Below are 18,911 nucleotides of genomic sequence, written 5' to 3'. Positions count from 1 at the left end.
AGGCCTCGCACAGATATTGACCATAGATTGACCACTACGGACATTTATTCCGCATGCAATGAGTCTCTGTCCGGCAGGAAATTGACCCTTAAGAATCGTAACTAACTGAAGGCGTTTATAAATTGACCATTTGGGATTACCTAGCTAAATTATATTGGATGACAGTGAGACCCGAGTACCGGGGTAACTGTTGATAAAATTGCATCTTACATTTTGTTAACTATCTGAATGTAATTTTATGTCTTAATACTATTTTTTTACGTATTTCTTCATCAAGATTATCGACATTACCCTTATCATACTAATTTAACATTACTACACACATTCCGTTAACCTAAAAACTATCAATAACATATATCTTCTTTCAAATTACGGTTGATAAAATCTAACAGACTTATCATTTTAACGACTATCACCTACGTTTCTCCAGATCTTATCACATTCTTCCTTTCCTCTACGACTTACACATTAACAATAACATTTTTAATGACTTGTCAATAAACCCAGATTATCACATCAACATACTTTGTATCAATCTAAAGACTTTATATTTTAACAGCGGCATATCTAATTTCCACTTACAGATTATAATCTCGTTTACATTTAACAAACACACAACAGACTTGATCACTCTAACAAACAAAACAACTTTTCATTTTTAAAAGACTAACACCATACTTTCAATCTAACAAACCTATACAACGCTTATCACATCTATAGATACTTTATATTTCCAGTCTACGTTACCCACATCTGGCCCTGTACTATTGAAGATATCATGGTTTTTAACACTTATCATAAACAGACTTATCCGTGTTCTTGTCACACAACGGCCTGTATAAGTCTGGACGTATACATTCGTAACTGGATGTATTTACAGATATCATGTCAGTGACTTGCCCACATCTAGCCCTTATACTGATGGTAATGGTTTACATGAATACTGTTCACATCTAACAGATTATACCTGTTAGTTGTCGACATCTACATAATTATATTATCTTATAGTTCATTACAGTATCACTCGACAGATATCATGGTCGGTTCGTTTCACATCTCGGCCTATATCTAATATTATATCTATGCTTACACATGTAGATACAGATATATCCATCTAGTTTCCCACATCTCCTGACTTATGCATCAAGACTTTACATGTAGATAGTATCACATTAATGTGTCCGTCTACGTTATCCACATCTGGCCTTATATTTATGTGATTATCAATTTACAGATATCAATCAAATATTAGTCCTGTTCGTTGTCTCCGGACATATCCTCTCGATTTCACATCTAACGTTTACGATGAGATAGATATTGGTCCTCTACAGACTTACACATCTAGCCACTTATAATTGACTGTATATCTAATCGTTACATGTATGCTTACATGTAACAGATATATGTCACAGTTTCTTATCACATCTGGCACACGAAAATATAATGGGATTTCCTCTAAGACTTATCACATGTAAAGATTATAATGTCAGTTGTTCGTTACACATACTTATAATTGATGGTGATATGTTGTTTTCTTCCTCTACATTTTGATTATGTATGTGATAAATGAATTGTTAACAGATCTATCATCACATCAGCGTGCCCGGGTACAGTAGTCGTACTTGCTAGTATTCAGACAACGCTAATGTTTCCAGACAAGGTTTCAAGAATATGGCGAGTCTTTTAATACTTCACGACTGTTTTGTGTGTTCTATCGACAGTAAGTTTATTTTTCATGTTCTGACACAATTAATATTGCTTATAACGCCGCCGACGACGACGATGACAAAAAGATAAATAGGACAATCGGCCTATGACCAATACATGAACTGACCAGTCGGGAGTGACAAAGTAGCCGTTATTACCTCTGACCATTAAGGCCTCGCACAGATATTGACCATAGATTGACCACTACGGACATTTATTCCGCATGCAATGAGTCTCTGTCCGGCAGGAAATTGACCCTTAACAATCGTAACTAACTGAAGGCGTTTATAAATTGACCATTTGGGATTACCTAGCTAAATTATATTGGATTCGACACGAGGAGCTCACGAGCTACTCCGGGCGTCGACCACGCTATTGAATTGTAACATATAACATATGTAAAATGAATGTAAGGTGTTATAGTGTATGTACTTATATTATCGACTTATCACATCTAACATACTTATCACATCTAACAGACTTATGACATCTAACAGACTTATCACATCTAACATACTTATCACATCTAACAGACTTATCACATCTAACAGACCTATCACATCTAACAGACTTATCACATCTAACAGACTTATCACATCTAACAGACCTATCACATCTAACAGACTTATCACATCTAACAGACTTATCACATCTAACAGACTTATCACATCTAACACACTTATCACATCTAACGGACTTATCACATCTAACAGACTTATCACATCTAACAGACTTATCACATCTAACGGACTTATCACATCTAACAGACTTATCACATCTAGCGGACGTATCACATCTAACGGACTTATCACATCTAACAGACTTATCACATCTAACAGACTTATCACATCTAACGGACGTATCACATCTAACGGACTTATCACATCTAACAGACTTATCACATCTAACAGACTTATCACATCTAACAGGACTTATCACATCTAACGGACTTATCACATCTAACGGACTTATCACATCTAACAGACTTATCACATCTAACAGACTTATCACATCTAACGGACTTATCACATCTAACATACTTATCACATCTAACGGACTTATCACATCTAACATACTTATCACATCTAACAGACTTATCACATCTAACGGACTTATCACATCTAACAGACTTATCACATCTAACGGACTTATCACATCTAACGGACTTATCACATCTAACAGACTTATCACATCTAACATACTTATCACATCTAACGGACTTATCACATCTAACAGACTTATCACATCTAACAGACTTATCACATCTAACGGACTTATCACATCTAACAGACTTATCACATCTAACGGACTTATCACATCTAACAGACTTATCACATCTAACAGACTTATCACATCTAACAGACTTATCACATCTAACAGACTTATCACATCTAACAGACTTATCACATCTAACGGACTTATCACATCTAACAGACTTATCACATCTCTAACAGACTTATCACATCTAACAGACTTATCACATCTAACGGACTTATCACATCTAACGGACTTATCACATCTAACAGACTTATCACATCTAACAGACTTATCACATCTAACGGACTTATCACATCTAACAGACTTATCACATCTAACAGACTTATCACATCTAACAGACTTATCACATCTAACAGACTTGACTTATCACATCTAACAGACTTATCACATCTAACAGACTTATCACATCTAACAGACTTATCACATCTAACAGACTTATCACATCTAACAGACTTATCACATCTAACAGACTTATCACATCTAACAGACTTATCACATCTAACAGACTTATCACATCTAACAGACTTGACTTATCACATCTAACAGACTTATCACATCTAACAGACTTATCACATCTAACAGACTTATCACATCTAACGTACTTATCACATCTAACAGACTTATCACATCTAACAGACTTATCACATCTAACAGACTTATCACATCTAACAGACTTATCACATCTAACAGACTTATCACATCTAACAGACTTATCACATCTAACAGACTTATCACATCTAACAGACTTATCACATCTAACAGACTTATCACATCTAACAGACTTATCACATCTAACAGACTTATCACATCTAACATACTATCACATCTAACATACTTATCACATCTAACAGACTTATCACATCTAACGGACTTATCACATCTAACATACTTATCACATCTAACAGACTTATCACATCTAACGGACTTATCACATCTAACAGACTTATCACATCTAACATACTTATCACATCTAACGGACTTATCACATCTAACAGACTTATCACATCTAACAGACTTATCACATCTAACAGACTTATCACATCTAACATACTTATCACATCTAACGGACTTATCACATCTAACAGACTTATCACATCTAACAGACTTATCACATCTAACAGACTTATCACATCTAACAGACTTATCACATCTAACGGACTTATCACATCTAACGGACTTATAACATCTAACGGACTTATCACATCAAACATACTTATCACATCTAACAGACTTATCACATCTAACATACTTATCACATCTAACGGACTTATCACATCTAACGGACTTATCACATCTAACGGACTTATCACAACTAACGGACTTATCACAACTAACGGACTTATCACATCTAACAGACTTATCACATCTAACATACTTATCACATCTAACAGACTTATCACATCTAACGGACTTATCACATCTAACGGACTTATCACATCTAACGGACTTATCACACATCTAACAGACTTATCACACATCTAACAGACTTATCACATCTAACAGACTTATCACATCTAACATACTTATCACATCTAACAGACTTATCACATCTAACGGACTTATCACATCTAACAGACTTATCACATCTAACGGACTTATCACATCTAACAGACATCACATCTAACAGACTTATCACATCTAACAGACTTATCACATCTAACAGACTTATCACATCTAACATACTTATCACATCTAACATACTTATCACATCTAACAGACTTATCACATCTAACGGACTTATCACATCTAACGGACTTATCACATCTAACAGACTTATCACAACTAACGGACTTATCACATCTAACAGACTTATCACATCTAACGGACTTATCACATCTAACAGACTTATCACATCTAACGGACTTATCACATCTAACGGACTTATCACATCTAACGGACTTATCACATCTAACAGACTTATCACATCTAACGGACTTATAACATCTAACAGACTTATCACATCAAACATACTTATCACATCTAACAGACTTATCACATCTAACAGACCTATCACATCTAACAGACTTATCACATCTAACGGACTCATCACATCTAACGGACTTATCACATCTAACGGACTTATCACATCTAACGGACTAATCACATCTAACATACTTATCACATCTAACGGACTTATCACATCTAACAGACTTATCACATCTAACGGACTTATCACATCTAACATAATTATCACATCTAACGGACTTATCACATCTAACATACTTATCACATCTAACGGACTTATCACATCTAACAGACTTATCACATCTAACGGACTTATCACATCTAACATAATTATCACATCTAACGGACTTATCACATCTAACATACTTATCACATCTAAAATACTGATGAATCAGCTTATCTACAATATATGGAAAAATGCAATTAGCTTTATCGTGATTTAGCGTAATAAGTATTCAAAGCACCAGAAAAGACACAAGCTGAAAACTACGTCTTACATACTACTTTTAACAGTATACTAACTCCAGTATATATTTATATTTATAAACACGACAATTGAAAACAGAATGTATATGTTATAGAGGCTTACGCAAACTGGCCTCGGTTTCGTCAACGTTCCCTAACTTTAAAGTCTATAGGAAAAGCATGACCGAGTGTAAGGGGAAAATCTACGTTAAGGTAGCTTCCTTACATTCTGTAATAATTTCCTATTGGAAATGTTAGGTCAGGGAACATTGATGAAACTTGAAACATACAGTATGTTGATATCACTTGTTTTACCGCTATTAATTCAATATCACGTGACCTTGGCTAGTTTTACAGACTTACCAATAGATATTATCGTGTATACCCCGACCTAGAGGAATACCTAGTTTTACAGACTTACCAATAGATATTATCGTGTATACCCCGACCTAGAGGAATACCTAGTTCTACAGACTTACCAATATATATTATCGTGTATATCTACAGACTTACCAATATATATTATCGTGTATATCTACAGACTTACCAATATATATTATCGTGTATATCTACAGACTTACCAATATATATTATCGTGTATACCCCGACCTAGAGGAATACCTAGTTCTACAGACTTACCAATATATACTATCGTGTATATCTACAGACTTACCAATAGATATTATCGTGTATACCCCGACCTAGAGGAATACCTAGTTCTACAGACTTACCAATATATACTATCGTGTATATCTACAGACTTACCAATAGATATTATCGTGTATACCCCGACCTAGAGGAATACCTAGTTCTACAGACTTACCAATAGATATTATAGTATATATCTACAGACTTACCAATATATACTATCGTGTATATCTACAGACTTACCAATAGATATTATCGTGTATACCCCGACCTAGAGGAATACCTAGTTCTACAGACTTACCAATATATACTATCGTGTATATCTACAGACTTACCAATAGATATTATCGTGTATACCCCGACCTAGAGGAATACCTAGTTCTACAGACTTACCAATATATATTATCGTGTATATCTACAGACTTACCAATATATATTATCATGTATATCTACAGACTTACCAATATATACTATCGTGTATATCTACAGACTTACCAATAGATATTATCGTGTATACCCCGACCTAGAGGAATACCTAGTTCTACAGACTTACCAATATATATTATCGTGTATATCTACAGACTTACCAATATATATTATCGTGTATATCTACAGACTTACCAATATATATTATCGTGTATCTACAGACTTACCAATATATATTATCGTGTATCTACAGACTTACCAATATATATTATCGTGTATATCTACAGACTTACCAATATATATTATCGTGTATACCCCGACCTAGAGGAATACCTAGTTCTACAGACTTACCAATATATATTATCGTGTATATCTACAGACTTACCAATATATATTATCGTGTATATCTACAGACTTACCAATATATATTATCGTGTATATCTACAGACTTACCAATATATATTATCGTGTATCTACAGACTTACCAATATATATTATCGTGTATATCTACAGACTTACCAATATATATTATCGTGTATATCTACAGACTTACCAATATATATTATCGTGTATATCTACAGACTTACCAATATATATTATCGTATATATCTACAGACTTACCAATATATATTATCGTGTATATCTACAGACTTACCAATATATATTATTGTATACCCCGACCTAGAGGAATACCTAGTTCTACAGACTTACCAATATATATTATCGTGTATATCTACAGACTTACCAATATATATTATCGTGTATACCCCGACCTAGAGGAATACCTAGTTCTACAGACTTACCAATAGATATTATAGTATATATCTACAGACTTACCAATATATATTATCGTGTATATCTACAGACTTACCAATATATATTATTGTATATACCCCGACCTAGAGGAATACCTAGTTCTACAGACTTACCAATATATATTATCGTGTATATCTACAGACTTACCAATATATATTATCGTGTATACCCCGACCTAGAGGAATACCTAGTTCTACAGACTTACCAATATATATTATCGTGTATATCTACAGACTTACCAATATATATTATCGTGTATACCCCGACCTAGAGGAATACCTAGTTCTACAGACTTACCAATATATACTATCGTGTATATCTACAGACTTACCAATATATATTATCGTGTATACCCCGACCTAGAGGAATACCTAGTTCTACAGACTTACCAATATATATTATCGTGTATATCTACAGACTTACCAATATACATTATCGTGTATCTACAGACTTACCAATATATATTATCGTGTATCTACAGACTTACCAATATATATTATCGTGTATACCCCGACCTAGAGGAATACCTAGTTCTACAGACTTACCAATATATATTATCGTGTATATCTACAGACTTACCAATATATAGTATCGTGTATATCTACAGACTTACCAATATATATTATCGTGTGTACCCCGACCTAGAGGAATACCTAGTTCTACAGACTTACCAATATATATTATCGTGTATATCTACAGACTTACCAATATATATTATCTTGTATCTACAGACTTACCAATATATATTATCGTGTATATCTACAGACTTACCAATATATACTATCGTGTATCTACAGACTTACCAATATATATTATCGTGTATCTACAGACTTACCAATATATATTATCGTGTATATCTACAGACTTACCAATATATATTATCGTGTATATCTACAGACTTACCAATATATATTATCGTGTATATCTACAGACTTACCAATATATATTATCGTGTATCTACAGACTTACCAATATATATTATCGTGTGTACCCCGACCTAGAGGAATACCTAGTTCTACAGACTTACCAATATATATTATCGTGTATATCTACAGACTTACCAATATATATTATCTTGTATCTACAGACTTACCAATATATATTATCGTGTATATCTACAGACTTACCAATATATACTATCGTGTATCTACAGACTTACCAATATATATTATCGTGTATCTACAGACTTACCAATATATATTATCGTGTATATCTACAGACTTACCAATATATATTATCGTGTATATCTACAGACTTACCAATATATATTATCGTGTATATCTACAGACTTACCAATATATATTATCGTGTATATCTACAGACTTATCAATATATATTATCGTGTATATCTACAGACTTATCAATATATATTATCGTGTATCTACAGACTTACCAATATATATTATCGTGTATCTACAGACTTACCAATATATAGTATCGTGTATATCTACAGACTTACCAATATATATTATCGTGTATCTACAGACTTACCAATATATATTATCGTGCATACCCCGACCTAGAGGAATACATACCTAGTTCTACAGACTTACCAATATACATTATCGTGTATACCCCGACCTAGACAAACAAATGTTTAACGTTGGGTTAAATAATAAATAGGAGGCATATTCATTGAAACCATTTATCTATAAAATATCTCTTTCTGGACTCCCTGACAAATTTAATTTTCAAAGAGACGCTGCATGAAATAAACTTCATTATTAGTAGTAGCAGTAAGTATTTTTCAGGCTTATGTTGGTTTCATCATTTGCTTTGTCTTTCTAAGCTAATACTACATGAAACTATTGGTAATGCAAAATTGGTGGAATTTCCAGTAGGCAAATACCATATTTGGTATTTGCAGTAGATTCCCTTTCCAAGCTATCTTTACACGAAGTTCTCAGGGCTTTTATACTATATCGATGTATCTGCAGTAGATTCCCTTTCCAAGCTATCTTTACACGAAGTTCTCAGGGCTTTTATACTATATCGATGTATCTGCAGTAGATTCCCTTTCCAAGCTATCTTTACATGAAGTTCTTCACGGCTTAGATACTCTAGTGCTGACATTATAACAAGGTCGATCATCATCTTTACCTAAATGTACTACAAACATAGTAAAGTAAATAGATAAACAGTCATTTGCTCCCGGCGGGAGGTGTAATTAATGGTTGATGTTGGGAACGTGCGTGAAGGGACAAACCCTACAACTGCACGAGGACTGTAGTATATGACTTCACTAACGACCGCGTGACAACAGAGGCGGGCTTACATGTTTTATAAAAGGTTTGCTTACGGCTGACAAGACCACTGGGCTCAACACTAACACCACACGTACATATGCAAATAGAGAATAACAGTATCCTTGAGGAGATCATTTTCTATCAGTTTTTTTATTGATTGATATTTCAGAAAAGGTTACGAAAATACCTCATGCATATTCATAAATCTTAAAATGGACAATCCTTCAAACAAGGTCCTAATTGAAACTAAAATGACACTGCATTATATGATATCAATAAAGACAAAATCACCATGGCAACATTAAAACAAAACCCCGAGATAATACTGCAGTGTAAACCGTAAATCTAACAATTACCGTCAGAACATGGGCAACATATGAATAATATATAGAATTTCACAGAGAACCTTGTAAAAGTTAAAACCGTATGTAAGTGTATATATCTGTTTACAGTCACGACACATTCCTGATCACGCCTTAAAACATCACTCTAGGGTTTTTTTATCGCTGGGTCTAAGTTTCGCATTTTTACAGGGAAGTAAAACTTTAAAAATAACGTAACATAAAATTTATTTTTGCGGAAATACTAAAAGGAGTACTAAGTATATATTTTTTTTATAAAGTATATACATGTATTTGAATGTAGAAAAATAGTACCGCTTGTCCTTATACTACACTGAAATACGAGAAAATTGAAGAAGATATGGTAGAGGAAAAATTCTATAGAATAACAGATGTTTTAAAAACATCTTAACAACATTATGATATTGTATGTGTCTTAAACTGTGACATTTTGTGTCATAAAATATTGTTATACAGCCGGCGTGATATTATGGCCCAGATATTGACGCCTTGTAAATAGACAACACTAACGAGCATTGTAAATCGTTGTTGGATATTGATGAGGCTATAAATTGGACAATAACACTGATTACTGACAGTGTGTACACACGCTGACTAAGTGATAATTATGTTCCCTGTGTGGTATGTCTGATAGGTGGTGAAATTGTACGTCATATTGTACGTCATATCGTACGTCATATTGTACATCATGTTGTACGTCATGTTATAAGTCATATTGTACGTCATATTGTACGGCATATCGTACGTCATACTGTATGTCATACTGAATGTCATAATGTACGTCATAATGTACGTTATATTGTACGTCATGTTGTACGTCATGTTATAAGTCATATTGTACGTCATATTGTACGGCATATCGTACGTCATACTGTATGTCATACTGTACGTCATATTGTACGTCATATTGTACGTCATAGTGTACGTCATAATGTACGTCATGTACGTCATGTTATACGTCATTTTGTACGTCATATTGTACGGCATATCGTACGTCATATTGTACGTCATATTGTACGGCATATCGTACGTCATATCGTACGTCATATTGTACGTCATATCGTACGTCATATTGAAAGGTAAAATGTATCCAACAGGACATTCGGCTGATGTGTGTTTTTCACGTTTGTCAGGGTGTTTACACGAAATCTCATTAGCTGACGGACACGTGTTCCAAAATACGGATTTACAAAAATAAACATTTTTGTGTTTGGGATATTAGAGGAATTATGAAGTATTTATTTGTTTGTTTTTTCTGTTGGTACAATTTTCGTACCGAATGAAATCGACCTTGTTACCACTGTACAAGGGAAAAGGGAGGCTCGAGACTTTGGTCCACTGCTTATCGAGATTCACAGAGGAGATTAAGGGAGGGGGTCAGTTTTTCGCAAGACTCAAACTCAAGATTCATCGACCTTTTGATGCGAACAACCATCTCACCCAGTTATGCCGATGTTGACCCTCGGAAAATGTGTCCATGTTGATCTCCTGAAGACGGACGACAAAAAGAATAAGTAAATGTATCAAAAGTAGTCCGTGGACAAAAACCAATCAGAATTGTTGGAGGTCACTGAAGGCCAATCAGAATTGTTGGAGGTCACTGAAGGCCCATCGGAGGCGGTGTGTAAAAAAAACAATACCACACTTTTACGAATTTTATCACGAGTCATATCAGATGTGAAACAAGCGTAGTTACGGTATACACCGTGATAAAAATCGCTTAATTACCATGTAAAACCACCCTATGGCATCATTCGTGAGAGGCGCCTAAATTTGACGACCCCGTCTCACAGGACATTTGGATATGTGGGCTCCCTTTTAAATAAAGGTTGTGATTTCTGTCCAGTAGGCCTTGGGTTTTGTGTTGTCCCCTTTGAATAAAGGTTGTAATTTCTGTCCAGTAGGCCTTGGGTTTGATGTCCTCCCTTTTAAATAAAGGTTGTGATTTCTGACCAATAGGCCTTGGGTTTTGTGTTTACCCCTTTGAATTAAGGTTGTGATTTCCGTCCAATTGACCTTGGGTTTTGTGTTTTCCCTTTAAGAAAAGGTTGTGATTTCTGTCCGGTGGACATTGGGTTTTGCGTTTTCTCAATTGAGAAAAGAAAAAGATTTCTGTCCAACAGACCAAGAAAAAACAGTTGTTAAATACTGCTCTTTATTCAGCTTTACAGATGGCAGGGAGGGCTGGTTCTCCCGCCTTGGTTTAAGAGTTTTTTTTTTTCTGTTACTGATGTTGAATTTCCTTTTCTATTCTAGCCTTCCATTTCCTTTGTTTTTAGTTTTCCCCTTTCTGTTGTTGCTTTTCCTTTTATTTTGGAGTCTTCTTAGTTCCTGTTTTAAATTGTTGTATTGGTGTTTCACAAATGTCATTTTTTTTCTGTTATGCAATTGTCCTTATACGGTAATTATATAACAGTCTTCCAGATTAACAAGAATCCACCAGAGTAAATCCATATAGGATAATTTCCAGGAGATGGAATACAATCAGTCGATTTTTTATGAATATCCAGAACAGCTCTGAGTTGTTGCTATATAAGGAAACGTTCCCGCGGATCAGTTTACCTTAAGGCGAATCATCTCATTGGCTATGACGTCATGGCTCAACTATCAACTACATACAACTTAATTCAAAATCTAGACAAGATATAATCCCATTGCTTATAGGTGCTGGAAGCACAAGAGTATAATTACAAAGCCGAAAACGAATCTTCCAGTCTTCAAGTCTTATCTTTATAATCGCCACGGTGAAATGATTAATCAGCCCGAATGGTCTCGGGTCCAGTGCTTGAGGCTGTACACGGAAGTGAACAGTCTGTAGCGGGATTCAGCATGAACTCTACCATTTTCGTATATTGAATTACCTACGGAGTTGGGTTTATATTGAATGATTTCATGTCTGTCGCACAGACGAGAAAGATGCCATGCTATATCGCTGACAAAGGTGATGGTTCTGATCATTGACAGTCATCTGTGGTCGGTACCATACAGTGTTGGTTTGTGGTTACTGGACAGAGGTCAGTAAATCTGTGGTCAGTACCATACAGTGTTGGTTTGTGGTTACTGGACAGAGGTCAGTAAATCTGTGGTCAGTACCATACAGTGTTGGTTTGTGGTTACTGGACAGAGGTCAGTAAATCTGGGTTAATTGGAGTTATATGTTACCCCTTCAATTGTCTCATAATGACAAAAGCGTTACTCATAGGAATATAAAAACATTTAATTATTTGTTTTATCTTTGCATCATTAAATGATGTAAAAGTTTTACTTAAGACTTCATTTTCCCAAACAGCAAGGTCCTTATTCGCAGTGAACATTTTTATTTACACACGATCACGTACCCCTTCCCTGGTCCTATATTGTTTTTCCTCAATGAGGGCTATCAGAAAAATATCTTTCATGATTGTTTGCAGCGTGCACGGGTGTCAGCCAATCTGATTTGGTGTTATATACATGGATGTCCGCCAATCTGATTTGGTGTTATATACACGAGTGTCAGCCAATCGGATTTGGTGTTATATACATGGGTGTCCGCCAATCTGATTTGGTGTTATATACACGGGTGTCAGCCAATCTCATTTGGTGTTATATACACGGGTGTCAGCCAATCGGATTTGGTGTTATATACATGGGTGTCCGCCAATCTCATTTGGTGTTATATACACGGGTGTCAGCCAATCGGATTTGGTGTTATATACATGGGTGTCCGCCAATCTGATTTGGTGTTATATACACGGGTGTCAGCCAATCGGATTTGGTGTTATATACACGGGTGTCCGCCAATCTCATTTGGTGTTATATACACGGGTGTCAGCCAATCGGATTTGGTGTTATATACATGGGTGTCCGCCAATCTGATTTGGTGTTATATACACGGGTGTCAGCCAATCGGATTTGGTGTTATATACACGGGTGTCAGCCAATCGGATTAGGTGTTATATACACGGGTGTCAGCCAATCTGATTTGGTGTTATTTACACGTGGACAACAATGGTGACCGGAAGTGCTGATTGTTTCTTAAGAATCTGGATTATTCGCGATCGGTGATAGTTAATTTATTCGTTTGGTCAAGAGAGCTATTAAATCACCAAACGGATGTCAAAATATTCAAAAGATATCTACAGAATGTTTAACACAGAAACACGGTCGTGGTTAATGGTCAAACTATTTTACACTAATGTAAATCTATTAGTTATAATCCAAATGAATCTAGTTCTTCGTAAACGATATAGCTGGAGTCAAAATCGATTAAATCTTAGTCTTTTTTTACCGCCAAAACATAAATGCCATTCAGCAATGGTAGCTGGAGAACATCATCGTGTCCATACCATTAACATATTCAATTTTTAATTTGCTGCAGTTTTCAACTAATTACAGAACGTCAACATAAGGCGATGTTACTAATTAATTTGAAAAACACCTGTGTATGTTCTTATTAAGTAGTTAGCAAATTAGGATTTATGTTATCGCTATAAGGTTAATTGAGAGCTGGTCACATTGTACGAGTATTATCAATAACAAATGATACATTGTCAGTAAGACGAAATATAACCTACTACTATATAATGTATGATACATTTTGTATCGTCTGATAGTCCTTAATGTACAACACCAGTAACACCTGTAACATTCTGAAGCTTCGTAAGTGCCACTCGAGACAGAATTACTGTAAGATACGAAACTAAAAATAGCTGTGACCTTTAAAACGGCAATGTTCACAGCTTTACCAGCATTACATGAAAATGAGTCCGTTTGTAAAGGTGGTCCCTTTTAATATTCGAAAAATTCAATTACTCTATCATCAGACAAGCGATTGATTTCGCTCAAAACACTTTAAGGATCCTATTAGCTATTGATTACGTTAGTATATCATTCTGTTTACTTATTGCTGTTTTACTTTCTTTGTTAAGCGTCCTTGGTCCAAGAAATTTCATATAACCCTGCTCAATATTGTTTGGCCCAAAACGTTTTCGAGATAAATAACTAAGATGGTATGGTCTGTCCATTTGATAGTCTGTCCATTAGATGGTCTGTCCATTTGATAGCCTGTCCATTTGATGGTCTGTCCATTAGATCTGTCCATTTGATAGTCTGTCCTTTAGATGGTCTGTCCATTTGATGGTCTGTCCATTAGATCTGTCCATTAGATGGTCTGTCCATTTGATCTGTCCATTTGATGATCTGTCCATTAGATGTTCTGTCCATTTGATAGTCTGTCCATTAGACGGTCTGTCCATTTGATGGTCTGTCCATTAGATGGTCTGTCCATTTGATGTTGATGGTCTGTCCATTAGATGGTCTGTCCATTTGATGTTGATGGTCTGTCCATTAGATGGTCTGTCCATTTGATGATCTGTCCATTAGATGTTCTGTCCATTTTATAGTCTGTCCATTTGATGGTCTGTCCATTAGATGGTCTGTCCATTTGATGGTCTGTCCATTAGATGGTCTGTCCATTTGATGGTCTGTCCATTAGATGGTCTGTCCATTAGATGGTCTGTCCATTTGATGGTCTGTCCATTATATGGTCTGTCCATTTGATGATCTGTCCATTTGATAATGTTTTTGTTTTCTTGCGTCTTCCAAACTAAGTGATCATAAATATATGATGAATTTGAAAAAAAAAGGAATAAAAAACGTTAAACATACAAAGATCATATACTTCATATAAATCATTGTCCTACAAATCGTAACAAGTTTGATGTTATAGATCTATCTAAGAGACCCCCTATGTGGAAACGCAAAACCAAAGATAATATTGAGAAAAGAGAACATATACATGTACGGTCGATACTTGTCCTTTTGACATAATATAACAAAGTCAATTCTACCTTACAGTTTCCATTTAAACGATAATTTTATTATTACATAAAATCTCGTTGTATCACTCAGGAAGGTTCCAGTTACCTGCTTTATTTTACATGCCTCCGATATTCATGTCATTCGAAATTTTGTAGGATTTTTATCATTCCATCGCCATCTTGACTGAATATGGCATTCTAAAATCATTTTGGTATATTCAATAATGATGCATACACAGATTTTATTCAGTTTTAGATTTTATATGTACGGTAAATAAAACTGGTCAATGATTTTTCTGTAGACACGATACACAATACCATATCGATGTAACTGTCCTACTTACCGTGTTAAGGTCGTCGGTCGCCTCCTCGCACGCGCGCTTACGTGCTGCCTCGATGATGTCATTTATGTAGTCAACAACGGTCTGTGTGTTACCATTAGGGTGGACAACCATTATCGCCTCTGGAGGAGAATCATCTATAATAAACGTTATAATGAATCGCTGTTATCAAAAAATCAAAAAATTGATAACATGGTTTTATTTTGATGCCATTTTGAACTTTGTCATCGAATATTGATGTTATACCCAGCATATCGACTATCAAAATAATATATAATAATAATGATTAGAATTATTGGAGGTTTGCATGACAAGTCAATATGTAAGCTCGCAAGATCAAAATCTTTATAATGATCCCTATGGAATGGATTTTTATCGCCAAATACCAATTTATATCTGTTTTTTTCAATATCTTACCGGACTTGACATTACGAGTTTCTAGTGTAGATAAATCTAACAGGGGTACAAAAAGGGTAAATAGCGGATCTACAGGACTTCCCGGGGATCATTCGATTAAGCCGAGAGGAACATCCAGGACAGATTCGATTGAAGCCGAGAGGAAAGTTGAATTGGATGCAATGAATAAAAATGAGAAAAAGATCAATCTTGTATTGATTTTGGGATGTAATAAAGCTGAAAACCTGTCGATGTATGCTTCAAGATAATTACTGCAAGACTTCCCCGAGTCTCCGGCCGTAAACAGGAAGACAATCGGAGAATCTGTAGATATACAGCTTTGTCGTGGTCTATGACAGGTTTCTGTATTTATCTAGGATCCAGGTGGGATACTTGGCGCCGGGGGAGGATGTTATTGTTACAAACATGATTAAAGTCAGTCACATCGATAACAGGTATCTATATTTCAATAGGTTCGGTTGAGGTCAATTACACTGAAATTTCTCTGCATGTATTTTCCCAGCCCTTTTGTAATGATATGAGTTTTGTCGTTTTTAAGTTCTGATGATAAGGATTAGGATTCTCACATGATTACCAATATAATCGTACTGGCGTGAGGACAACACACAGCATATCAATAAAACCCAGGCATAGTTTGAACAAGATACAGATTGACAAGGAGACCGGTGAAAAAAGGGAAACATTAGCAGGCGTTCCGGAAGGGTTAGCGTCTTATTCTTAATCGTTGACACCTGTCATGCAGATGTAGGTCAGGGGTTTGATTACAATAGTCAGCAATGTTAAAATGATTTCCGTTCCGATAGACTACAGTTACATATAGGGCTTTCCCAGCTCTTAACCAAAACACGTAACACTTCAGCAATATTCTCATCATCAATAAACATGCTCAAAGTTAATTATCTATATGTTTATCGAAATAATAAAACCATTAATCTTATGTGTAATATCTCCAGACAAATGAGTGTAAATTCCAGTGAGTCACGTAGTTCCTGTAGGGTCACTAAAGTTTCTGTTTACATACCACGAGTTTATTTACATTGCTATACATGTCATATTTCATAAACAATAGTGAAGTGTATGAAATTCATTCTATTTCCGTCCCCACCACGATACACACTACACGTCATTTTGAACACCAAATGCATGAGATTATAAATAGTTTTAAAACGAAAATGTCAATGATCCGTTACAGATAATGTATCCTAACATGATAAAAAGAGATACGCTTAGTTCCTTGTTGGTTGACGTTATTACAACATATGTTGCAGAGATATAAAGAGACAAAGTTATGAATGTATAAATGTCGGTAAGACTAAATCCCCGAGTGTTTCTAACGATAGGTGTCGGTAAGACTAAATCCCCGAATGTTTCTAACGGTAGGTATCGGTAAAACTAAATCCCCGAGTGTTTCTAACGTTACGTGTCGGTAAGACTAAATCCCCGAGTGTTTCTAACGGTAGGTGTCGGGAAGACTAAACCCCCGAGTGTTTGTAACGATAGGTGTCGGTAAGACTAAATACCCGAGTGTTTCTAACGGTAGGTGTCGGGAAGACTAAACCCCCGAGTGTTTCTAACGATAGGTGTCGGTAAGACTAAATACCCGAGTGTTTCTAACGTTAGGTGTCGGTAAGACTAAATCCCCGAGTGTTTCTAACGATAGGTGTCGGTAAGACTAAATCCCCGAGTGTTTCTAACGGTAGGTGTCGGTAAGACTAAATCCCCGAGTGTTTCTAACGATAGGTGTCGGTTAGACTAAATCCCCGAGTGTTTCTAACGACAGGTGTCGGTAAGACTAAATCCCCGAGTGTTTCTAACGGTAGGTGTCGGTAAGACTAAATCCCCGAGTGTTTCTGACGATAGGTGTTGGTAAGACTAAATCCCCGAGTGTTTCTAACGTTAGGTGTCGGTAAGACTAAATCCCCGAGTGTTTCTAACAATAGGTGTCGGTAAGACTAAATCCCCGAGTGTTTCTAACGTTAGGTGTCGGTAAGACTAAATCCCCGAGTGTTTCTAACGATAGGTGTCGGTAAGACTAAATACCCGAGTGTTTCTAACGGTAGGTGTCGGTAAGACTAAATCCCCGAGTGTTTCTAACGTCAGGTGTCGGTAAGACTAAATCCCCGAGTGTTTCTAACGATAGGTGTCGGTAAGACTAAATACCCGAGTGTTTCTAACGTTAGGTGTCGGTAAGACTAAATCCCCGAGTGTTTCTAACGATAGGTGTCGGTAAGACTAAATCCCCGAGTGTTTCTAACGAAAGGTGTCGGTAAGACTAAATCCCCAAGTGTTTCTAACGATAGGTGTCGGTAAGACTAAATCCCCGAGTGTTTCTAACGATAGGTGTCGGTAAGACTAAATCCCCGAGTGTTTCTAACGATACTTGTCTGTAAGACTAAATCCCCGAGTGTTTCTAACGATAACGAGCATAGGTGTCAGTAAGAC

At 35.7% G+C, this 18,911-nt stretch overlaps 1 protein-coding gene across 7 annotated transcripts in view; it reads right to left on the bottom strand.

Annotated features, from left to right (window-relative positions):
- Positions 1-18,911, bottom strand: part of LOC117334390 — a 46,778-nt gene that overhangs the window by 8,875 nt on the left and 18,992 nt on the right. For all 7 annotated transcript variants that reach the window (XM_033893985.1, XM_033893984.1, XM_033893988.1 and 4 more), the window contains exon 4: positions 16,056-16,189. In XM_033893985.1, coding sequence (XP_033749876.1) covers positions 16,056-16,189 — 134 coding nt within the window. The remainder of the gene's footprint in view (positions 1-16,055; positions 16,190-18,911) is intronic.

Source organism: Pecten maximus, chromosome 9 (genome assembly GCF_902652985.1).
Source record: "Pecten maximus chromosome 9, xPecMax1.1, whole genome shotgun sequence".
NCBI lineage: Eukaryota > Metazoa > Mollusca > Bivalvia > Pectinida > Pectinidae > Pecten > Pecten maximus.
Note: the sequence above shows the minus strand (reverse complement) of the source record. Positions and strands in the feature narration are given on the sequence as shown.